Raw genomic sequence first — 25842 nt, 5'->3', positions numbered from 1 at the left:
GAAATCACTAACCATCAGGCAAAGGAGTCCAAGGTAAATCTAAAAACACATGCTGAAACATCCTACCTGGCGTAAGATCACCAATGATTAAAAAAAAAACAACAAACAATAAAAAACACAAGCACAACTGTTTTAGACTTCAAAAGCAAAAGATAGGTCAGCTCTTACTTTACTTACCAGCTGATACACAAGCTGAGGTTCTCTGCTCTCTCACACTTACATCCCAAGCAACGTACGACACAGGCCTGCCAGTTCTGTACTACTTATGATGCCACTTGTTGTTTTAAAGGAAGGTTATATCCCAACTGCCAGAAATTATCCATTTTAAACAGTTTTTAAAACAAGGCATGTTAAAATAAATAACATTTATTTACTGTTCCTGAAGAAAAGAAAACGTCCCAAGCTAGCAAAACTTTTAAAATCAGGTCCCTATAGCCTGATCCTCAGTTTGACTCGAAGAATTTGCAAGAAACTGCCTGCAAGTTTTTTAAGCTGAAAACTTTTGGGAACAACTTGCTTAGAAAGTTTATTATTAAACCCATCAGTTTAAAGTCCAGTTTTGGCAAGTTCTACCATAATCTCTTTAGCTGGAAAATGGCATATGCAAAAGCAATGAGGATTTATGAAGCTTTGAGAAGAACATAAAGGAAACCCAACCAAAAGTGACACATTTATTGTGGACTGCCATCCCTTTAAACAATACTTCAATGCTGTTTAAATAAACGCAAGGTTGTGCTGCTACTGAGAGCTTGATTTTCAACACAAAGACCAGCTGCTGCAGACAAGCATGGCTATGGTTACAAAAATGAACACAAAAGTTAATGCAAAAAGTCATCTCAAAAAAAGTTTATTAGCATGATTAAAAACATGTGAAGAATGACAGTAAGAGAGAAAGTAATTTAGCATGGAAGAATATCCATTTCAATAGTTTAAACTCAACAAGGCTTGAACTGAATGGGTAACTTTATTGCCAGATTTCACTTGATTTCTTTAACAACAGTTCACATTGTATCAGTTTCATCATTATTAGGACTATTGCTTTTGTCTGGATCTGATCCCTGTTGCAAGTAAGTATAAAAAAATATCCGCCATTACTGCTGGGTTGCAGAACGCGTTGTTGGTTTAAGAGCTGGTAAAAAAAGCAATTATCAACTGAAGAGTCTTTAAAAAAAACAACTTTTTTTTTTCCTAATCGCACTACAAAGAAATACATTAGTATTTTGGCCTTTAAATTTCTTACATGGTGTTTATTTAGCATGGCAATCCCCGAATTCCCTCCCTTTAAGTAACCATAAATCAAACCCCTCTTTCAAAGGCTGCTTCTTGGGTTAGATTCTGGAGGTTTACTTCATACATGCTTACACTGGCTTGAGGACGAAGACAGCATCATCTAGGACATAGTAGTCATTATACATATCACCTTCGCATAGGTATGGCAGTCTGGTGAAAGCCTCTATGGCAAAACCAGCTTTCCTGAAAACTTCTGGCAGGCTATTCACCTGTTCTTCCCAAGTGTGCCCTTTGATTTCCAAAACTTCTGAGGGCTTTTCCCACTTGCCACCTACTGAAAAAACAAAACAAATTTTGTTCAAATTATAAAGAAAACTTTCTTGTGTGTTGTATTTTCTTACAGAAAGCATGTTACACAGATTATATTCCATTCCACTCCAAATAGGAGGTTGACAAGCCATTTGTAGAGCTGTTGCAAGATCAGTTCGAGTTTTTGCCTCTCGTTCAGAAGCAGCTCCTTCTCAAGGTTATCTTTCGCTACATTTTTAACTAGCAGTTCCAAGACTTGCTGAAAAGGAACTTCTATTAGTGAGGCTGGTGTTCAGCAGACATGGACAGACAGACTATTTAATGATGATCTTTTCCAGCATTATAAAATTCTTTCTTATGCGCACTGTCTAGCCAAAGATGGCTTCAGGTAATTTCAGTAAAGAGAGCCAACAAGTTGAAAATTCTGATTTGCTGTGAAGCTTCTATCAGTAGGCCACCACATTATAATGGATGGCTACAGCATCTTTACTCCTCCAGCGGCTGCCTGCTAGCTGACACAGTGAAGACTACTTAGGGTCACATAAAATTAAGAATCTGAACACTTGTAGCATGCTGGAAAACATGTTGCTATTTGTTACATCCAATGAAATAATCTGAAGGATTATAGGCACAACTCTCAGAAACTCAAAGTTTAAAACTCTTCGCTCATTTTCCAAGTAATGTCATCCACAAGTAACAAATGTTTTCTGGTTTGCTCTGTACCTTTAACCAGTTTGCTAAATGCAATAGTAAACAACCTTCTACACCGGAAGTTCTAAATCTTGTGATTCAGAGTGTTCTGCAACTCCAAAAATTTCCTAAGTTCCTCTTCCTTCAAGCAGAATCATTTCCAGAGAGAAACAAGAAATGGCATCTTTCAACAAACTGAAAAACATGCTAATGCTGGCATTTGACTGGATTCTGTACAGTGCTGGTAAGACTTTTTTTAAGTTTCTTGCATTTTCCCATGTAACAGCAGTTAAACAAGACTGAAAAATGTTGTGAGCATGATTTGCAACAGAGCAGTAAGAAGTTTTGCTGAGAATCAAGCTAACTTCTGCTATCTTCATACAACTTCCAAATTAAATGACTGTTAGCAAATGCTTTTTTTTCCAAATGTCAGAAATCATAGATTACAGGAGCATTTCAGGGTCAAATGCTGGTGCACTTCCCTACAAAGGATGCTCCAGCAGCAGCAGCATGGTTTCAGTGTAGCTGGGCTTGTTTGGGAGGAGGGTTTGGCAAGTTCAGCAAACAGCATCTACATGAACTGAAGCCATGGAGTTCTGCTCTGCAGGGCCACCCGGAGCCCTAGAGTAAGGTGGAAAAGAGAAAGGGATCAAATGCAGAAGCACAAGCTACTGCCTTTCAACACGCAGGGTGCAAGTACACCGACAACTTGTATTACTACAATCTTCAGATTGCTGAAGCTGCTACAGAACTGCTCTGCTGTTGATCTGACACAGGAGTAGAGTTTAATTTTATTCTTGTAGAAGTCAGACACTGAATCTGCTTGGATCTTGTCCATAAAACACTCAGTGAGAAAAATGATAACGGCACAATGCTGACTGTCCACCGTGGACAGGCTAATAAATTGTGTATCAGTAGTAGATTAAGAAACTTCCGCTTACTTTTCTTCTAATTTGTTATTTTCTAGGAAGTAGAAAAGGATGTTGTTAAGCTACTACCTTCATTTTCACTGCAATAATCTCAATTCCATTATTTAAATAATTAAGCAATTTATTTGAATAAAATTAAATATACTAAAACAGTACTTAAGTTATGGATTTCAGTAAGGACTTAAAAAAAATCTCCCAGACCAGTCATATTAAAGCTTACATTTCAGTTCCTTAATTAGAATTCTCTTCTCTGATTAACCTTCCTGTTTTCTCTACACACGTTTTTAAATGTCAGAACTAACAAGCAATATTATTATCCTTAGAAACCCAGAGTCAATATATGTGATGAAGTGGAAGAATGTCTAGGAACTATTATGAATTCTAATCAATGTTATGAAATCGCTAAATCATAAATGTCTCCATTTATGACATTTCCACAGGCTGCCATCAGGCTGTCTCACTTGACTCTCAGATCAGGTATAGAGGAGGAGAGGGAAACCCTTGCAGAATTACTCCACCGAGCATCTAGAGTTATGTCACTCAACACCCACTCCTCTCCTTCCCCCTCCAAATCCCCAAAATACTCAGGGCTAATCTGAGGCCAGGAACTACACAAAGTATTCTTTTGGTCTTCTCCAGGGCCAAAGGAGACATTCACTTTATTTTAGATATATGAATCTTCTCTACACTTTTTTAGAAAAACAGAAAGCTAAGCACATTCCACATATGTAAAACTATTAATTGAACACATGGGCAAGCTGTAGGAATTATCAAAAAGAAAAGTTTGCTGAAAACAACCTTAGAAATTTCAAGTTTGAAACAGTTTGTTTCTTCCTACCTCTTCTCGAGTGAACTGGCAGTAGTTTATTTTCTCTCTAGGTTGTGCCTTGCTTTTTAACTGTCCCTCTCATTACCAATTGCTTATTCTCAACAGGTGCTGCAGACACATGCCGAGTCACTGTAACACAACCCAGATATCAGGAAGCTGACTACTCCACACACACTGTGCTCCTAACGTGTGCTTTTTCTGCCTCTGGATGCTCCTCGTCCCCACCTCAAGTTCTGTGGTTTCGCTTTTTAACTAATGAACATGAGGATTTGTGTACTCCTGGATGTACAGATGATCAGAAGTACAAAGTACATTCATCATCAGGAAATAACATTTCACTTCAGATCAATGATCTGACTGTAGGTGACAACGCTCTTTATATCTGTGGCATAGCATTTTCAGATTCAAGTTCACCTCATTCCAAACAAACAGGAGATGGAACAATATTAACGAGAACAGGTCAGTTGATTATTCTTTCTTAATGAAGCATCTTAAAACGAGTAAACTGTCTTTCCTAAATATTCATTATTTACACTTTCAAGAATGGTATTTAAGATGGAAATACCAATACAACTGTTAGGAGGAGTATGACTATATTCAAATATAATAGTAAAACTATGGAGGGATTTACAAATGAGCATCTTAACCTCATTTGCTAATTAGACTGTTCTGTCATAGGATGCAAGTGACTCTAGAATTCTACAAAAAAAAAGTTTTTTATTCTATTACCTAACCATACTCTACATCCTCTTACATAGAGACTTTAATGGCTATCAGAAAGGAAGTAGCAACAGAAAAATGAGAAGTAGAGAAACTGACATTTAGTGGAAATATGTGCAACAGAGTCCAGAGTCTCAGAACCGAGGATTCACTGTGCCAAACTGAACAAAGAGTTTCAGTTCTGAACCTCTGTATCACTTGCCTTCTAGTTAAGAAAGTGATGAGACTTCATTAATTACATTTCAGTATTATATGCCTAAAATAGAAAAAAAAAAAAAACTTAGCTGGATTATTTTTTCCTTATATTCCTTCCTTCCTTTACTTAATTGCATTGTTGAACAAAAGCCTGTAAGCTTCATTTAGATATTCCTCTATGAGAGCAGAAAACTGGATTCTATTCTCTGTCTACCCCTCAAGGAAGGGTTCATAATCAAAAATAACAAGTCCCCATTGCCCTTGCAAACGTTCAGAGAAACAAAAGAAACATGATCTCACTAAGGAATTTAGGCTGAAAATGAACCAGAAAATACTGATGGGCATAAGCGTTTTTAATTCCTCAGAGGAAGGGGGGTGAAATGCAGAATCTTAAAAACCTACATGAATCAGAGGAACTGTCCTTTATTCTAACATTCACTTTTAATAAAGGAGCCGAGAAGCAGCACAGCAATGGAAAGCTCGTCTTCATGATCATTGCCTCATCCTTACTGTTTCTATACAGCACTACTGTAGTCGCGTTCTTTGTAGTCTACAAGGTAGGCTCAATGTGATTTTTCTGATTTTGTTCATTTTGTAAATCTAAGCAGTTTTAACATCTCCATAAGGAGAATAAAAACACATTCCTAGATGGCATAACTTTTATGATTGAGTTTTAAAGAGGTGGTTGGTTGAAGTTCATATGCTGCATATATCTGCAAACTCGTGTGGCACATACCTGTACTCTGAATAGCAACCTCTCTTTATTTTTTTTTTTTTCAGTAAAGTGTCTAAAAGAAAAGGTATTCTAAAGTTAAAATTATCCTGAGAGTATTAATCAGCAAGTTGCAGATTATCTATCAAGGCACATTCAAAAAACAAAACTAGAAATTACCCTTGTTAAGACATTAATTCTCTGGATTAGTTTGCAGTAAAAGTAAAATAATTTAAATTTAGTAAGTATTTGCGAGCTGCAGTAAAGCTACCGCAGATTGACTTTATTTGTGTAATGAAATTCTAGTCATACATCATACACATACAGAAGAAGGACCCTGCTAAAATTTAAAAATATCAGAGATTTGGAAGAAGTTTTATGCTTGTAGGAAACAAACACATTAGAATGCACCTGGTTAAAAATTACATAAATACTAGATTTTTTTTTTTTAATCTAGAACAAAATTTGTGTTTACTTAAAAACAAACACCCGAAGCTGCAACTGGAATCTTTGCATAATAATGAGACTTTTCCATGAGAATAAGGACTTCACAGTCCTAAGCGGTATGATATGGTAAAATGGTTCTTTGCTGTAGTGATCACTGTCTAAGCATAAAGACAGGACAGTCTTTTTGATTTCTGCTTTTCTTTAAACTAGGTGAAGTAGTACAGTGGGATAAATTCATCACGCCTTCTTCAGGGGAAAAACTGATATCCATGATGCCACTGGTTTATTTTTGAGAATTGGGTAGTGCTTCAGGCAGGTCACATTGTACTCAAAGCAAAAACACTTGCACCATCTACTATTAGAGGCTGAAAAAGGCCTTACGCACATCAAAACTCCGATTTTTCCAACAGTATAAGCTGATCTAATGAAAGTCTTATCTGCAAACTGTTTGATACTTTTAACTATTCTGCTACTTCAGCAGCTGGCTTCTCATATCATGTTTTAATCTTTTTTTTTTATTTTACCATCCCTCCCTCCAGTTAAAACCAAAGCTGCTAAAGAAAAGTGGGAATGAAGACCAAAGAACAGAGAATTGTGTATGTTATCACTTTGTTTACTTTGTCTGTGATTCAGAGCTTTTTTTTCCCGTCTTTTTTAAGTATCAATTTTGTGATTAATCGATGATTCAGTTAAATAGACATTCAGAGCTCTTAAGGTTTCACTTCAGAGTTGTCAAAACTAGTCAATGATTTTACATTTAACTAATTAGTTAATTGGCTTATTTTTAATGAATTGGATAGAGGATAAAGTCAATCTATGTAAAGGACATCTCTAATACACAGCTCTCCAGGTTTTAAGTAAATTTTGTTCAAACTTCTGAAAATAACATCTTTTGCTATTAATTTTTTGATTGTTTAAATAGTGTATTCGGGTAAGCCCTACTGTATTTAAAACAAGTCTTTTAAGAACTTCTATCATCATGTAACCTTGTATAAAATCAGATGCCATACATTTAGATATCCATTAAAGAATGTATATATGTTAAAAGATGTAATATTAATGTAATTTTAAACTCTTCTGCCTGCCAAACTGTATGTTCTTAAGGTGTTATTTAGTAACATTCCCAAAGACATATACAGGGAAAAAAATCAGAACTATAAATGGTAGAAAAGATGTTGCAGAGGGCTGGAGCACCTCTCCTGTGCAGACAGGCTGAGAGAGTTGGGGCTGTTCAGCTGGAGAAGAGAAGGCTCCGGGGTGATCTTATAGCAGCCTACCAGTACCTAAAGGGGCTACAAGAAAACTGGAGAGGGACTTTTCACAAGAGCTTGTAGTGATAGGACAAAGGGTAATGGCTTTAAACTGAAAGAGGGGAGATTTAGATTGGATATAAGGAAGAAATTCTTCGCTCTGCATGTGGTGAGGCACTGGAACAGGTTGCCCAGAGAAGTTGTGGCTGCCCCATCTCTGGAAGTGTTCAAGGCCAGGCTGGATAAGGCTTTGAGCAACCTGGTGTAGTGGAGGGTGTCCCTGCAGGGGGGTTGGAACTAGATGACCTTTAAGGTCTCTTCCAACCCAAACCATTCTATGATTCCCCAACTTAAACTGTAGCAATGATCTAAAATATTTTAAATAATTTGCAGAAAATCAATAGTGGACGAAAAATTTTTCAAGCAATTGCCCAAGAACTTCAAAAGCAGAGATACGCTGAACATTGCCGGCAGCCTGTAAGTATCTATTTATCAAACTGAAATTTCTGGGGAAAAAGAGGAACTGACGGTTTTTAAGAGTGTACCATTTCTATTTCCTCTGAAAAGACTTTTCTTTAAAAAAGTTGATAAAGGTCAAAAAAAAGTATTCTGAACAACAGTTAAAATCATTATAAACCATTCTAAATGACCATACATATGCAATTACATATATATAAGAGTATATACCTTATATAATGTATGTATGTACATTTAGAAATGAAGCTTCCATAGATTTGTATTTTGCCTAGAAGAGATCTCAATAAGTGGTTCTGGACTGTTTGGTAAAACGCATAAAGATATTAAGAGTTCATTCTTGAAAAATATTTCTATTGTAGCTCCTCTTGCTCCCTTAGCTCAGGGTGGCCAGGTGACAGAAACATAACAAAACCGTTATTAAAAGCTCTACGACATTCTTACAGATATTTCCACCTCCTTCAATTTACAGAGCCTAAACTAAGTATTCAACATCACTGGGTAAAGCCACACACTTAATTCATCATTCCAAGTTTATGCCAATAATTTAGTCAATTATATGATCATATGACAATAATTTTGCATATGCCACGTAAGTTACAAAATACAACTTTAGAAGTCACGTGTATTTGCAAGCAAAGAAAATGGCTTCAAAATCCTGCTTCAAAAATATTGCTCCTCTTGAGAAACAGTGGAAATTATTTCCTATTCTGAGCATGGACCACACCACTTCAGAGATGTAAGGAGAAACCAAAAGAACCATAGAACACAAAGTCAAACACTTCTCCTCTATACATTTTAACTTCATTTATTTCCATACAGCTCCAATTGTTTTCCTCTGTAATCATCCCTTTAAAGACTTAAAGTCCCCGCTGACACGACATGATCCTTGGTTTGAGTGTTAGATAACAACATGGTGAAAATAAGGGATGCGTTTTACTGCCTTTGTGCTCCTTGGAGATTAGGAAAAGCCAAGCGGAAAAGAAGTATGTTTTGAACCCTGTAGATGCCATATGGACAAAAGCAAAAAGCTAAGTGGGGAGAAAGGAGTTTACTGAAACAGTAAGGGGATGGAGTTTGCCTCAAAATGGAAATTCTGGCTTTATTTTTAAAAAAAGTTCACATCAGTAATGAAATACTTCTGCATTTTTCCCCTAGGATGATTTGGAAGGTGACACTGTTTATCAGAACAGATGAGCATGTGCAGCAGTTCAGATTTATTCAATATTTCTCATGCAAGCAAAGAGGCAGATAAAGAAGTCAAGCTTCTTCACAGAACTCCTTTGCTTTAAAAGGAGAGGAGAAAACCTTGCAGGGCAGTGTTCTTCAAGAGTATTTTCTAAACAGATCACCAAAACCAAGTGCATCGTACATTACATCTATGTTATATATTACTTCCATTTTCCATTTTGCAAGAACCATACGAAAAGACTTCATTTTTCATAAGACAACTGCTAATGCTTCATAAAAGTTTCCTGTTTAATTCAATGTGGTTTTTTGGTTTTCTTTTTACATAAAATTATTTGTATTCCTTTTACATGAATTGAGCATTTGGGAAAAATGTATGATAATTGACAGCAACAGCAAATAAACTTATTTCATAGGAGAAATTCTGTTTTGAGTCATGTTCATGTGACAGTTATTGATGTAGCAGATATATAGATCAACAGTTACTGAGACTTAACAACAGCTTAAACAGAGCAAAACCTACATATGCGATAGACAGGCAAGCACTAAAAACAGACAATATAAATGCAAGTACTATCATGGTAAAGCTCACTTAGGATGGAAGCTTCTTCCTAGCTTTCCTAGCTAGGAAAAGAAAGCGGTCATAGTGAGAAGGTTGCTCCTGCAATATTAAAATTAACTTGCTAGACAGACAACCCTCATGTTCCAGTCCTGCCATCCAAAGTCAGGACTACCTGGAGCACCAAGTTTTGCCTTTACATGACAGTTCAACATGGATACAAGCACGAACACAGAAGTATACAGCCTAGTCAAGGTAGTTTACTTTTTTTTTTTGTAGCAGTTACTACCTAGCCAATCTACAAAATCAGCACTTTTACAGTAAGAGATCTGTTAGTATTCACCTTCTCCCTACTAAAGAACAGCTGAATTTCTTGCCATCATTTAAATAAAGCAAGGCTCTGTTTAACAAATGAAATGGCATTTCTCACTTCAGTGAGATGAGAACTGACAACTGAGACAAAGGGTCTATCTAGCACAGTACTGTGTTTCCAGCTCAATTTACCACCAAGTATTTCAGAAAGATGGAAAACACACCTTTGTCTTCTTATAACTGTCAATCAATCACAAGGACATTAATGTGTTCAACAAGAAAATTTCAGAGTCCCAGGCCGCTAGTGTTTACTACTGCTGAAGTATGGTGTTTCTGACATTTTTATTTTAGAGAAACTTAAACCAGTCTAGTTAAATACTATCTAATAATGCATTTGTGTAAATATTATTTTTATTTTAGGAAATGCAAAGGATTTTTATATGACTCTATGGGATACCTATTTAAAAAAATAAAGTTATAATAATACAGGTTCTTATGTGACTAGTCTAATACCTTATGATTCATCCAGCTTACTTGCCAAATTTAGACATGCGCAATAAGTGCATTAGTTGTTGTTCTGTATGTTGAAAATAAAACTCTCAAAAGCCCCAGAATTCATGATTAAGTGACTTTGGGCTCTAGGTGTCACTGTAATTCCAGAAACGGTAAGCACAGAAATATATTTTACCTCCTCCTCCACTTTGCTTTGTTCTGTTAAAGCAAGTTTTAAGTTATTCACATAGACAGTTTTCACAATTACCCTCCCATTACTTTACGTGTAATAACACAAACATCTCATTTTGATTAAAATAATTTCTCTATTTCTAGAAACTGACCAAACACCTTACCTGCCTCATCTCTTCTCCATTTGTTCTCCTCTCTAAAACGTAAAAGTTTGTCTAGGCAGATCCAAACTGGTTTTAATTACCTGACACAAGAAATTACTTGAGCCATGTAATGTTCTTCTCTTTGAGTGTTCCAAGTACTTTTTTTTTTTTGTTAAATATAAAGCATATATACACATCTAACACTTTTTAAAACACGTCATCTTATAGAACAGCTGAAAGAAAATACTGAAATTCTAAAATCATTTGTACATCATGAAGACAGTTCATTGTCTATCTCTTTAGACTACAGTTAAACAGAACTTAGGCAGGAAAGCTTCAGTGGAATAACAGCAACTTTTGTGTGTGCTAACATACATTGTCTAAAGAAGTTTATACGGGCCCATATCCAAAACAGTGGTAAACAGACAAAGTGAGTATGTCTTTAAGTTTTAGAACATATTGAGGAAACAAAACTGCCTTAAGCAAACTGACTAATCTGCTACAAGTCACTACCAGAAACAAAAGTATGACTTTGGTTCACAAGACATCTTGAAACAGATTTCAGATTTCAACAAGTAGGAATGACCAAGTCCAACAATCACAGAACAGGTTTCCAGTCCCTTGGGATTTATAAATTTAACACTCTGTTCTCCTCCTAGTATACTCTAGATTAATGATGAAGGAGATAAGTGGACTTAGAGTAGTTTCATCCTTAATTTATCTGCTTCTTGTTGAGCCAGGAAGTTGCATGTGGTCTGTCATGTGGTTACCCAACAACATGCAGAAAAGTAGACACTGGACACAATGGCAATTGCAAAACATAAATGGCACATAGTTTTGAAGGCACACAAACAGAAAAACCACCCAAACAATTTCTCAATTTCTGCTTCTAATATGTCAATGAAAGACTACAAAGACACTGCTGTTATTCGGAATTTTGAAGAACTTTTAAAAGAGAAAGCCATATTGCTCCACATCATAGGAACAATTGTAACCAAATATGCTTGAAATATAGCACAGATGTGTAAGTCAACCCCCATCTAATTTAAGACACACTACTCTTCACAATAGTTACAAAACTATATGCTCAAATACTGTATTTTAAGCAATTCTTAAGTACAAAAACCAAACCCATCAGATTAAAACTTCCCCCCACCCCTCCTCTAGCAAAAATACTACTAACATATAAAGAGAGGAAAACAGATTCAGTTTGATGCATTTGTGATTGCCGGAATATTAAGGTTATGAGTCCTGTATTGTCTGGGCACACATGCCTTTCCACAGACAAGCCTTAATACTCAAGGATAGCCAGTGTCCAAATGACGACTGATGAACATCAGCCTTTTGGAATTCAAATCATCTTTATAGGTTCCTCAATCTGAACCCACAATCACAGGCATGTAAATGTTTCTAGTGTCTTTTGAAGTTTAGTCATAAAGACAGATTCATTTGAAAATCTCTCATGTAATTCTTTACAACGCAACTAGTGGAAATAATGGAGTTTTGGCACTGAATTTTCCTTTATTCCCATTACTAATACGATATAAATAGTGGTTCATACTTTGTATTAGTAGGGGTCTATATTTTACTTTGAGAGCTCATGCTGGAAAGCAAACGTTACCGCTCTATGAATTTTTAGGTGTAGTTCATCTGGAACACTTGAAAGAGTTTGAGCCGAACTGTTCTGTTCAGCATTACAGACATTTCTGATGATTTTGCTCAATCGGCTGCTAGAGACAACTGGGTTACCTATGTGACAGCAGCAGAGGGCCCTAATCAGAGATCAGTTTTCCCATTGCTCCAACACAGCTCAAATGTGGCAACCTGCAGAACAGGATACGTGACTTGAATATTTGAGCTATTTGTTGGTGCCAACAACATACGTTGGGGAATTACAAAAACAGCTTACATCATGTGGCCTATTTACCTATGATTTCATACTTCTGAACATGCACTGTACAAGTTATTTATAAAAATCAAATACAAACACGCCATCTATTTATTGAACATTTTATTTGGGATACTATAACCTACAAACGTTTTCTTTACCTGCCTAAATAGCTATTAATCTGTGTACTTACCATTTTCCACATACGGGTGAAACGGCAGAACTAATGCTAGAATGACTCTGCCTCTAGTGGGCTCCAGTACACTTCTAATATCTTTTAATACAGTCAGTGGCTGATCACAGCGATCCAGCAAATTCAAACAGCTGATAACATCATACTGAAATCCTGTGTTTTGCCATTCGTTTATACCAAGCACCCTACAAAGAGACAGAAAAAGAGATACAGTCTGTTAAACAAACACCAGCCAAGTTCACGGAGAAGCACTGAAGACAAATTCCCTATGGAAGTGTTGATAGTGCAGGTAAGGTCAGCCACCTCGTTACTGAGAAGAGACAGACACCATCCTTATGGTCTTTTGGAAAAGAAAAATAAAGCAACAATGGGCATGGCTATATATCCAGCCACACGAACCTTTATATTGCCTTATAATCATCAGGCAATAAAGGAGACAAAACCCAAACCCCAGGTACTAAAAAAATGTGTTCTCCTAGAATAAACTGAAGATACTTCTCAAGGAACAACAAAGCAAAAATATGATTAACGGTTTGCTTCGTTTTATCCACTCTGATCTACCAGTGAGGAAAAGAAATCCATAGTTCCTTTATTCTTTGGGTTGCACTTTGGGATATAGTACCTGAAATACTAATTGTTACTCAACAAGTCTGGATCTGCTGCATTCAAGAACCTCCAGTAGCTGTGATGAGTACATGAACAAAGTTCTCAAAGTGCTGAGGTTTTTGTTACTAAATATTATTCAGTCTTAACAGCAGGAGCTAAAAGAATCTTTACATAGTTGTCTATTCTGTGGGATTAGATAGACACCCATCATTGAGGTATCCCTATTATTAGGATTCAGCTTGTTTTCTCTGCAGTACCTGTGTCTTCCTCTTGCAATTTTGGACTGTTCATCTGATTTTCATCTTCCTGACTCCCTTGATTAAAGAAATTTACAAAAGTTATGAAGAAAGAGACTTCAAAATGGTTGTTGTCTGTTTTGTCTTAACTGATAACCGGGAACATCCACATAACAAAACCACTGGTAACAGGAAACATCAGATGTGTTTGTTTTCCTGCTTTTGTACATGTCAACTTTTCCATAATGATCAAACAGTAGAGGAATTGACTGAAAACACTGAACATTCATTAAACATTACAAGTAGATTACTTTGCTGTAATGTCTGATACAAAGGATGTAGGAAGTATTCCGTACATTACCTGTATTTCTTCTTCTGAAGCTGCCATATCATAGTTTCAGACAATTCGGTGGCGTAGATTTCTTCAAAGTGAGGACTCATGACTTTAGTGACTTCTCCATCCCCAGCCCCTAAGTCGAGAAGCCTGTGGGATTTCCATTCTGGATTTATTTTAAGCAGTCTTTGAAACTGTTCTGGTGAAAACACAAACATTGAGCCTCTTCCCAGCAGCCTGAAATGTAAAAATGAGAAATGACCACTTTTGTATAAACTTTAACAGGAAGGACAACAAAATAATTTAGAATGTGCTTTGCCAGAAATCAGTCACACATAACAGTAGACAAGGTCGCTGCTCAGATAAATTTTAGATCCAGTTCAACTTGCTTTGCACTTGTGAGAGATCAAACCCACAGCCACATGCAGTTACAGTGGTTAAGACTTCAGGAGGAATTTGCTTAGGTAAGGAAGAGCTCATGGCGTGCAGCTCAAGAAAATGATTACATTTAAAAAAAAAAAAAAAGGAGGGGGGAGAGAAAAAGGGAAAGACAAAGGCTGAACCTTATTTGTCACTTTTGCAGGTTTGAATCTCCACCACCTGCCTTAAAAAAAATAAATAAATAAACAGCAGATGAAATAAAACGGCTGCAGACACAGAAGTATTCACAATGAATGAGGAATATGATGTGCAACTAGAAGGGAAGCCAGAGAACAGATTTAAAGAAAGGATGGGGATGACACTGCTGGAGTGGCAAAAGAGATTTTTTTTTTAATTGTATGTTACAATGGCTTTAGCTGCTATCTGCAAATCCTGCATTCAACATGAAGAGCTGTGGAACAGAAAATAGGCAACTCATTAAGGAATCGGGTAGAGGTGACAGTTGGATTCCTTATGGATCAAGTCAATGACATACCCATCCGTAAACGTTTGAAGACTACGCAGTGACAGATTTCAGCTGTCATAGCAGAATTCAGAAGATGAAAGAGTTCGGAGAACAAGCAGAGGAAAAAGAACCGGTCAGTAACAGACTGAAGGTAGATAAATACTATTCTTTAAACTGATGTTGGACAGCAGGTTAAACTTAATGAAAAGAAATCTTTTATGTTCAAGGGGGGAAAAAAAAGGTAAACAAAGACAAAAAAATAGAAAAATCAAAAAATGTGAAAAAGAGGCAGCCTAGGAAAGACTGACTATACTAAAACCCAATCAAATAAACAAACAAAAAGGATAGAGTATACAAAGTCATATAGAAGAAACTAAACCAGAATATTAAATGTATAAAAATAAGCACAATACAGCCAATTTAAGTAGAACCCCTTGCAGCACACTTATGTCAGTCCACACTGTATAATTGGCTCATAGCTATTATTCCTAACAGCACTATGAGGTGTTATTCAAAGCACTGGAGAGCCTTTGAAAAAAATGGAAGAGAAAGGAAGAAGAGGAGACCAAAGGAACCTTTATATAAAGATACAAGTAACTAAGAACACCACAGGGAAGCTCATAAAGTCATCTGGTTAGAAAATAAGGAAAAAATTCTTTTTCCAGCCTTAGTAGACAGCTACTATCCTCATATCAGACTGTGCAGAAGTATACAGTAGGTGCAGAGGTAAGGAACATGAAGAAATCAGGTAAATCTAACAAAATACATTCTTCAAAAGATAAAAACTGATAACCTGTTAAACATACGTCTGAATGAGATGATGTGAGCAAAAAAAGGCACTGTGAGCAAAAAAAGGTACTGAACGTTTTTGGAAAAAATACTAAAGCACTCACCAACAGCTAAACTCCCCTGCAGCCACAGAAGAGATTGACACAGCAACAGCAGGAGAATATTGTGTTATAAACTTCTCTTTTCCTGATGTTTCATCAGTCAAACATGCTACAGCAGAACTTACTTGTTCAAGTACAGCTTACAAACAAATTGAGGTGAAATTGAGTTTTACAGAATAAGAGAAAGGACAAAATTCTGTTCCACATTAGCGTTATCAGACACAACGCTCAGACTTCTCCACTGTTTAGAAATCTGCCTAGGTGTGCAGCAGATACGGACACACTCTCTACTAGAAAGTTTTAGATGCAATACAGAACTGTACAGAACTTCCACCTTCAACAAGGAAAATCACAACAGTGGTATGGCAGTAGGTAAAGTAAAGGGCAAGGGGAGGGGAAAGACAGCAGGGGAAGAAGATATATTGTCTAAGACAAAGAGAACACTCTCTTATTCAGAAGGAAATTAATACTAGTAATGGCTATAAAATACAATTAGAGTCCTTTGACTGTTTCTTATTAATTGCAACTACCTCCTCTGTCCCCTCATACCAAATAAGTGTTCTTCAATTAAGAGGGTTGAGCATGAAGAGCACAGTAGGGCATTTCAGATCTGTTAGACTAGCAAAGGGAAAACTACAAATTTAAGAAAAGCTGACAGATCAAGGGGTAGGGCTGAACACTGAATCTAAACTGTCTATAGTTAGACCTAAGATTGACTTTTCACTTACCCATTGATAGATGTTCTAGACATAAAGAGGCTAAAAATTGAGGACACAAAAGAGTGATAGAGCTGGATAAAAAGCCAGCCCGATTTCTCAATGCTGTTGTTTAAGAAGATCTGTGTTCCTTGGTCAAGGTAACTCTGGACAAAAATAGGCTGGAGGGATTCAGACAACTGTTCTGTGTTGCAGACATACCACTAGAGAAAGAGATAAAGGATCATTAAAAATTTCAGCAATATAAAACCAGTAGCAGTTAAAGAAAAAAATGAGTACACAGAAGGCTACTATCGATTTCCGTAAATAGAAAAATTCAGGTTTTCCTACAGACTTTTCAATAAGCTTCAGGATTAATTTAACTTAGATTTAAATTATAAACAAGTGAGGACCGATTATTCACTAAGAAATTATGCTTTTAATTTTTGTCTTAAACATTATCCTGTAGTTTGAAGAATTTTACAGAGCAACTTTCTTAGAAAGCAAACACAGGTCCTCTATAGAACAGCACCATGTTGATAAAAAAATATAAGGTGGGATAACATTATTTTCTACATTCCAATTCCTTCTCAGCTTTCCCCTAGGCATCCTCTGAAAAGAAATCAGCAAGTGCATTTGCAATATTTTTCCAGGAAAGGAGATAAAGAATCCAATCAATACTTTAGACAACAACTTATCTGTCTTACAGCATTTCTGGACTATGTTTCTTCACTTACCAGTACCAACAAGCAGGTCCACAAGTCTTTCAAAACAATCACATCTACGAAGCTGCCTCCCAGCATCTCTACTAAACAAGAGAGCATGTTCCCACATCTAGGAAGACATTAGTATCCGTGGATGGGCAGTTCTATACTTTTATATTGGTAAAATATAAAGCCCAGGCTAAAATGGGCCAATGAGATTCCTTTGCCTTGTGTTGCCTGGCAACAACCACTCCTACACAAACTAAACTAACTCTGACATGCCAGCTAATGTTCAATTAATTGTGAAGAAAAAGGATGCTGCTTTTGATATCACATCTATCTGGAAAAGTAATACACCATACAATATCCTAATATTCTACATTCCACATGGAAGGCATATCTAAACTTCTTTAACACCTACTTTACATTACTTTAAATGCAAAAAACTTGTACGAAAGAGGGCAAATCTGTAGATATTCTGAAATTTTAGGACCTTCATGGCCACCTTCTGCAACTCCAACAAATGCCTGTAATGCTGCAGCATTCCGGAACGTCAGCACTGAAAGTAAAATCAAAAGGTTGTTCATTGCTAGGTTGCAGTGCCAAGCTAAAAACCCCCTGCATTCAATATGCAGAAGTTACACACACAAAAAAAGTAATTTTAATTAAGAACATCGCTATTATTTTTCACTCTCCTACACTTATGCAGAGTTATTTCAGCCCTTCTCATAGAATCTCTAATGCCATTGTGTGTGTTTTCTAATATGGAGAATCACATCCTACAGCTAACACTCTCTTATCTCCCCCTTAGACCTTGCAGTAATGTTCCCTAATCTAGCCGCGTGCGTTTATTGTGCGGATAGGGAGTTACAAGCACCTTAAAGAGAAACTGAGAGTTTTAACAGGATCTTGTAGAAATGCATGTAGAAAGACAGCAAACTGTCAGCTGGGGTAACTCGACAACGATTTAACACCTAAGACTGTGTCTACAGCCAAACTATGCAAAATGTATGCTCATATACTGATCCCTTCACATCTGCTGTACCGTGTCGGGAGAGGAAGTCACTTAATGCATGCTTACACAGTGTTCAGTGCAATGGGACTTCCAGTCACTCCTGTAATACAAATAATAATGGGACAAGATTCTTATTCCAGTGTCCTGCTGCTTCACAATAACAGTGCCAGCAAGCAGAGGGGAGTAGACAGCTGCACCGAGATCATTATGCCAGATTCATCAACAGAAGCTCCATCAAACACTGACCCAAAGTAGAAATGGATGTCATCCTTCTGTCGGGGAGCAAACGTATGCCTGCTTAGGTTTACTTTGAAAACCATTTGCATAATGGCCATATTTTTGGCAGAATCAGGCTCCCAACTGTACTTTCAAACACATTTGTAGGTAGTGCAAGCAAGTGATCTCTTCCTCAAAAAAACAGATTTTGAGCAAGTCTGTACCACATGATGGAGCCTGGCACAGAGATCCCCGAAACTGATGATTTATCAGTTTAGGTCTTTCCTCACTGCAGCGCAGTGCTACTCGAATGAATCAGCACAGACCAGCGATTCCTAAAAGGAATCACTAGTGAGTTATGAAAAAGCACTAAAGCAGCAGCCTGTGCGCTTTGTCCATCCATCCTCAGAAGCCAATTTCAAGAGCCTGGCAAAACCGAACAATTGCATGGGGCTGAGGAGCAGGCTGGGATATGTGTCAGGTTCATTCATGAGCTGCTGCCCAGCTACACTGGACAGGTCTGGAGCGGCTCAGATGATCTGCCTTTTTCAATGTGCTGACACTTTCAATCCAGAAGAACATGTATCCAACTATCAAAGCTTTGGGAAACACAGGTTTTGTTCCATAGGTGATATGACTACATATGTGCTGCACCTGAGCTCATAAGCCTTGGTTCTGCACTGAACTCTGTCACCCGTAGTTCCAGGATCTGACCATAGAGACCAATTTCTAAATACTTATATATATTGACATAACTATTGGCAGGCCGATTATGGTGACAACTGGGAAAAGAGAAGCTTGTTTCCAGAAATTAGGTGCTGTTCACAGATCTCCTCTAATTTCTTCTTCATGGTTAATCGTGCCAATAAGGTCACAGGCAACTACCTATATAACACTAGTGAATAACAGAAATGATAGCAAACTATAACAAGGGGGGGGGGGGAAACAAGCAACACAGGAGAAAACCAATTCAAATTTCAAACAACAAAAGTGGTAAAAGACAGCTTAATTCTGGAACTACTTCCTCAGAACAGAAATTGCTTTTGTTTTCCTCCATGTACAATATCTGAAGAGCCCTTTTCCAGCCACTAGTTTCACGACAGAAAGTGTATCAATCTCTTACAGCACAATAGTAGAAAAACCACAGCATGAAAATCTGAAAATATATGTTAAGACCTTTGTTATAACAAAAATTACTATTATTGACAACTCTTGTCTAATATTAGCGAAAGGAAGAAAACGTTCTTTTAGCTAACTTACGTAAAACTAATGAAGTCAGTAAAACTGCAGAGAGTGAAAGCACCTGGGGCCTCGACATGCAATCCTTATTTATGAGTAAACTCACAAACTCAGCAATCGTTAAGTCTTACTACATTTAATAAACAATCAACACTTTAGGTTTAAAATCTAGATCCAATACATTAGACACGGAGATTATCTTCTGCAGACCATCTACCTGTGAATGACATAATCATCTCCATAACAGTTCCTTGGTTGACTTGTCTTTCTAGTACAGTTTTTAACACTGCAAGAGACTTGCAGATTTTCTTTGTTTGCCAGAAGGAAGTTATTTCTGCAAATCTAAATTCTGCCTCTCTTTGTCATCCTACTTACATAATGAACGGTCCAAACAGCAGACCATATTCATTAAACCTCAGTAATACATTCATTCAGTAGCAAGATTCTGGGTGTCAGCGCCCACCCAGAGCGCTCCAGTAACGCATCAGCTTGAAGAATTATGACACATAATTATGCTCTTCCTCTGTACAGCAGTCTTCAAGTATTTATGCTGTCTTCTTCATTAGCTCAGGTCTGTGTATTTTACTTTGAATAAGTCAGTATCTTTCTTCAGCACTAAGATGTTTTATCAGCCCTTCTGAACTCCTGGCAGATTTTCAGTATCATTTTGGTGTAACGCAGTGCAGATATGAACATATTCCAAATGCAATCATATCACATAACCATTGTATAAGGAGGATATAGTCCTTAACTTCTCCATAAGGCACTGATCCACATGTCTATACTGCCCAAATATAGCACTAACCTTTTATTGCAGCCGTATCACGTTGCAAACTCATTTCTAGTTTGCCATCTACTACTGTTCCAAGAACTCCGTGAGCTTCGCAGTTTCCCAGTTGCTCACTTTTTTTATTTTCCTCTAGATATACCAGTGTTAATTAAAACATCTCTGTGATTACGAACACACTCCATTCAACACCACCTGCAAACTTCATTCAACTGGTGTTTACTCACAGAGCTCACCAGGAAACACGCAAACCGAAGGTTTAAATCTCTCAGGAGCCGCTATGACGCCCAACCCGATGCACTGTCGGTCTCGGGACATCGCGCCGCTCCCCATCCCGCCGCTACCGCCGGACTCGCTCCGACGACCCTCCGGCGGCGAGCACCCCAGCCCACGGCACGCTCCGACGGCATCCCGCTCCGACCACCTTCCCCCTGCGGCTCTGCAGCTCCAGGACCTCACCTTACCTCCCCAGCAGGCTCCTGCACGCATTTCACACGGAGGGCACACCTCAACTTTCTCACCGGGAGGACCGAGCTGTTCCTTCTCTTTGTCTGGCGCTGCCCGGCCCCGTGCCCCCCGCAGCCCGCACCAGAGCCCCTCGCTCCCCGCCACGGCTGATGGCTCAGGGCGCCCGGACGGACGAGGACACCCCCACACCCGCCGCCCCCGGCGGAGCTCCCTGGCTTCTCCGAGGGCGGTGGGAAGGAGGGAAGGAGGGAGGGCCGGGGACCCCCGACCAGCCCAGCGCCGCCGGGCACGGGGAGGGAAGGCGGGGTGGGGGAGGGGAGGGGCGGCTGCCGCTGGGGCTGTACCTGGTGGTTCTCCCTGGCGCCCGGGGCTGGCTGGCTGTGGCTGCCCATCATATTCACGTAGAGGGACCTGGATAAAGGGCTCCTCAGGTACCTGGCAGGCCCCGACCACATCCTCCTCCTCAGCACCCACAGGAACAGGGTGTAGCAGCCCAGCCAGCACAGCCACAGTCTCATCTGGGGAAGGGGCGCGGAGTCACCCCCTCCCGCTGCCGCCGCCTCCCTTCTCCATGGCAGCGGCGGCGCCGGCAGCAAGCAACCCGCCCAGCTCGGCTCGGCTCCCCTCCGGGGCCCGCACACACGCTCCGGGCGGAACGCGCGGCGCCGCGGCAGCGGGGCCCGGCCGGACGGCTTCGCTGAGACACGCCGGGGCCTGGCGGGCACCCGCTCCCTCCCTTTCTCTCGCCAATCACAGGGCGGGCGGGGCCGTGGCGGGCGCGGGGCGCTGCCTTCAAACCGGAGCGGGGCGGGACGGCGGCGGCTCGGCCATACCCCTCCGCCCTCCCCGCTCCGGTCACCGGCGGCGGCGGTGGGTGGCGGCTTCCCCCCCTCCTCAGAGGCGCTCGCGCCACGTGCTTGGCGCCGCCCTGTCACCCGGGCTGCGCGTGCGCAGAGCGCCCGGGCGGGAGGCCGCTGAGGAGAGAGGGCGGCGCCCCCTCAGGGCTTCCCGCGCTCGGTGGCAGCCCGCACGCTGCCTTCGTGGCGCGGGTTAATGTTGGTCTGGAGGACTTCACGGGAATTAGTACCTTTGTTTAATTAAGGCTCAAAATTTTGGGAGGAGTTCATCCATTTGAGAAGTTCTTGGCTGCTACAACAGTAAATGCTGAAACATGAAAGTGGTGCTTCACGTACTGTGACGCAAACTGTGCTTGGGTGCCATTATCTGCAGGTTTTTCCTGTGCACAGAAATTTAACGTAAATAGGCATAGAGGCGCTGAGAGTCCTAAAAAAAACCCCAAAACTCAGAAGCATTTAAAGATAAATTGGGTTATTACAGGGTTTGCTCTTCAAAAAGGACTTTTGTCTGCAGATGAAAGACTACAACTGTTTGAAATGCAAAAACGGGCTTCAAGTCCTCAGACACGGCAATTTATCTGGTAAATATTTTGCGATGGCTCAGAGTAAACCTTACACTCAGGCAGAATTTCTGCAACATCTTGTTTTATAAAGGCCTGTTTACAAAGCTTCCAGCCTTGGCTCTGCGGCAGGAGCATGGGTCACTGCACAGGAGGATCTAAGGCCCTTGATCCAGGATTTTTTTCCTGAAGCTATGGGATGTGCTTGGAGAGGAAAAAGAAGTCATTTTATAGGCAGGAAGACGAGAACTTCCGAGTCGGGCTCCTGCATCCTATTTCTGTGTATGGAGATGCAGTGGGATGTAGTGGAGACTAGTGAATAAAAATGTATCCTTAATGCAACTAAAACCCTTCAGAGGAAGGCTATCCTAGAACAGACAGTGCTGATCAGAACATTTTAATCTGGCACAGGTCAAGCTAAATAAAAATCTTTCAGCTTTTTATACAGTGGCATGTGCCTTTGCTAGAACAAAAGCCGTAGTTACTGTGGATTTGGGTTAGGCACCACTGTTCTCACTTAAGCTCTAATAAACATAAGTTATTTGTGGTAATTGTGTAGAAAGTGAGGAATAGTGTATCCAATTCAAACTGAAAGAAAATTTAGACAAAACCTATCTCATCAATCAAATTCCAGCTGAGTATGGCATCAGGGCTATCATCTCTAATCTCAGAAAAATGTGTCTTAACAACCACAAGTGATTGGTATCTTTCCTTTTGATCAGATTTGCTAGCCTGGAGTCTAGCCCCTTAATTTCCTGGTAAGGATGACACTGGAAGTCAAACCACCATGGAATCCTGGCATCTACCTGGAAGATCCTCTGATCAAGCACTAATCACATCCAACTTTGCGTAGCCTGAGAGATCAGCAAAACCAGAGCAACAACAGAATATTGCCAGAGGATTTTTCTGTTCAGTTCATTTTCACTGATGTTTAACCTCCTTGAGGAAAGTTTTTGACATGAGAGCTTTAGACAGTTTTCCACATGAGGATTTTTTTTTTTTCCTCCAATAGCTAGGTGGGCTAAGATGCCTTTTTGGTCTATTTATTTGGTTTGGGATTAGGACTCTCCTTTCTATGTATGTTCTTTGTTTGTAAAGACAGCTTAGCTTATTTTTCCCCTCCAGGAATAAGACAACTTTATAATCAAAATCCAAAATGACAAAAGCTAAATTTGCTGCTTTTTAAACAGACATCTGATTACAATGTGTAAACCAACAAATAAAATCGCTTCAGGTCAGTTACATGTTCACAGGGAAACATATCTTAATTTTATCACATGTAAAATACAGATCATGAATTGCATACCAAATAAATTAAGAAATATGCTAGTTTTTGTCTTTGCATTGTTAGTATACAACCTGGGTATGATTTAATGAGATTTTTCGAAGTTCCTGCCCAGTGTTACATTCGTTATTAATATTCTGCTGCAGTAGTTGTATATTAAGCATATTTTTCTCTTGACAGGCTATAAAGAACATACTATTCATGCATATTTAGGTAATAATTTTGATGTATTGTCATTTGCATATAGGCTGGTGGAATTGTAACCAATTGCTGGACAGTCTCAGAATAACTATTTGTTGTATAAGTGTATGCATTGTCACTGAAAGCAATTAGCGTGCTAGGAGAGCATTTCCAGAAAAAAATGGAATCACTTTCTTTCTATCTTCTCCTCAACTATTTAGGTAGTGTTTCCTCTATCTCTTACTGGAAAACTTCTATAATCGATTGAATACCTAGGGTCCAAAAGGTCCAAAACACACAGAGGGTTTGAATAGCTACCTAGGAAGGAGTATTTTTAACATATCCTTGCGTTGCTTTGTGGTGGTCACAAGGAGCTTGGTCTTCTGGAGCAGGACTCACAGTGCCAGCTGGCTGCACAGCCTCAGGTATTCCAGGATGTAAATCTGCAACTTTCCTGATCAAGTACAGCGATAAAACAACTTTCCATTATTTAAATATGAGTAGAGATTACCAGAAAGAGGTCTTTAAGATAAACAAACAGATACATATCTAAAATCCTCTCTCCCAAAGATAAGCCAGGAAGCGCAGTGGTGGGTCTGTCCAGCTCTGTAAGACAACACCCCCCAGACTCAGTTGTATGTTCCTTCACAAAACCAGCTAGGATTCTTTTGACTGCATGTAATACTGAGTTTTTTTCCTGAGCTGGCTTAATTCTGTAAGAAAGAGCTCATAAGTACTTGTGGAGATGTGGCTTATCTCAACTGTTCCTTCCCCTTCCTGCTTGTCTTTCCTGACAGCACCCATTAAGCTATACAGCCGTGGTCAAATGTAAACATCCTACTAGCCATGTCAACATAGTATATTCATGAACTACTGAGCAGTTCCAAAACCAGCACAGCAGGAGACTGGGAAGGTCCTTTTGTACAAGACAAGAACAGAGGCAGGCCTGTAAGCTCCACAAACTATAAATCTATTTTTTCCTACTTAAAATTAAATATGTTCTGTTATCGTTTGTCCAATGTTTTCACTCTATCACTAACCATATATTATATTACTACTATATTAGACTAACATTCTTTAGTGTCTATTAGGTAACATCCTTTTAAATCTAGTAGACACTTTTTCCTATTGATTTTCAATAAATAAAATTAATCCAGTGTATTAAGATCCAAATTCTTGGAATTTATAGAGAAACTCTAAGAATGGGATTCAGGAATCAGGTTTCTCATTCTCTGAAGTTATCACAGCATTTCATATGTTACATTATACACACTTAAATCCTCTTTATCTGTTATGAGACTATTTTAGACACTCATAAATTATCAAGATTAAATTGGGGCATTTTTCCAGCAGCAGGCCTTCAAGCTCAGATACTACTAGCGAAAAAGGAGAGAAAGCAGACAAACCAGCTGTTGCAAGACACTGAACTTTTGCCTTTGATCATCCTTTACTTGATTCATGGCCAAAACCAATCCTGTAGGCTTAGTAGAGGATAACAAAGTTTAGGGGGTGACAGAGAAAAGGAGAATAAGCGATGTCAATCATAACACACTGCCAACCTTCTAGTCTTGTAATAAGACCACCACTGGAATTTAAAGCACTTTTCCAGTCCTCTTTTGGATGGAATACTGGTGTGATGAAAGACACTTTTTTCTTGCCCGTACAGCAAGAGAGACAGGACAGGCAAATGGGAGAATAATAAATCTAGTAATTTGCAAAATTATTAGCATTTTACATACTAAACAATTTGTATTGTATTTCTTGGATTTGTTTTCTAAACGAGTTCATTCTACACAGTTAATCTCTCATATCTTAAGGCTGTCTTCCTCAGAAATCTTTGACTATGTACTTTTCCTATCTGAATTCTAAAGGTGCAGCAGTTTATAAAGGCTTTTCACACTGTGCCTTCAGTCACATCGCCCCTTCCTCTTTTCTTATTTCAGCAAATAAAATGGTATCTTTATCAAACATTTTCCAGAAAAATTAATTCTGATCATTTCAAAGAATTATTGGACTAAATTTGACTCAAAACCAGTTATTAGTTTTCCTGTTGTATAACACAGTACTCTTCCAGTTGTACACTACGTTCTAATAATTTAATGTTAGAACTAAGTAATAGATACAGTCATCTA

The 25842-nt window shown here is 38.9% G+C and overlaps 2 protein-coding genes across 4 annotated transcripts; one reads left to right on the top strand and one right to left on the bottom strand.

Annotated features, from left to right (window-relative positions):
• Positions 1 to 1271: 1271 nt before the first annotated feature.
• Positions 1272 to 21346, bottom strand: METTL9 (methyltransferase 9, His-X-His N1(pi)-histidine). 2 transcript variants are annotated; one of them, XM_086622368.1, is made up of 5 exons: positions 21173 to 21346; positions 16433 to 16623; positions 13956 to 14165; positions 12753 to 12937; positions 1272 to 1564 (listed from the first exon to the last, which is right to left on the bottom strand). In XM_086622368.1, the coding sequence occupies exons 1-5, from the start codon at positions 21344 to 21346 to the stop codon at positions 1359 to 1361; spliced, it is 966 nt and encodes a 321-aa protein (XP_086478494.1). In that variant the 3' UTR covers positions 1272 to 1358. The 2 variants fall into 2 exon arrangements, with proteins under 2 accessions (XP_086478494.1, XP_086478495.1); XM_086622369.1 differs by having other exon boundaries at positions 1272 to 1561; positions 21173 to 21253.
• On the top strand, positions 2407 to 8985 carry IGSF6 (immunoglobulin superfamily member 6). 2 transcript variants are annotated; one of them, XM_086622381.1, is made up of 6 exons: positions 2407 to 2473; positions 4093 to 4446; positions 5356 to 5459; positions 6601 to 6657; positions 7705 to 7788; positions 8944 to 8985. In XM_086622381.1, the coding sequence occupies exons 1-6, from the start codon at positions 2407 to 2409 to the stop codon at positions 8980 to 8982; spliced, it is 705 nt and encodes a 234-aa protein (XP_086478507.1). In that variant the 3' UTR covers positions 8983 to 8985. The 2 variants fall into 2 exon arrangements, with proteins under 2 accessions (XP_086478507.1, XP_086478506.1); XM_086622380.1 differs by having other exon boundaries at positions 5353 to 5459.
• Positions 21347 to 25842: the final 4496 nt, after the last annotated feature.

The sequence above is a fragment of the Tauraco erythrolophus genome, chromosome 17, assembly GCF_009769465.1.
Source record: "Tauraco erythrolophus isolate bTauEry1 chromosome 17, bTauEry1.pri, whole genome shotgun sequence".
Lineage (NCBI taxonomy): Eukaryota > Metazoa > Chordata > Aves > Musophagiformes > Musophagidae > Tauraco > Tauraco erythrolophus.
This window is presented reverse-complemented; position numbering and strand designations above follow the sequence as displayed.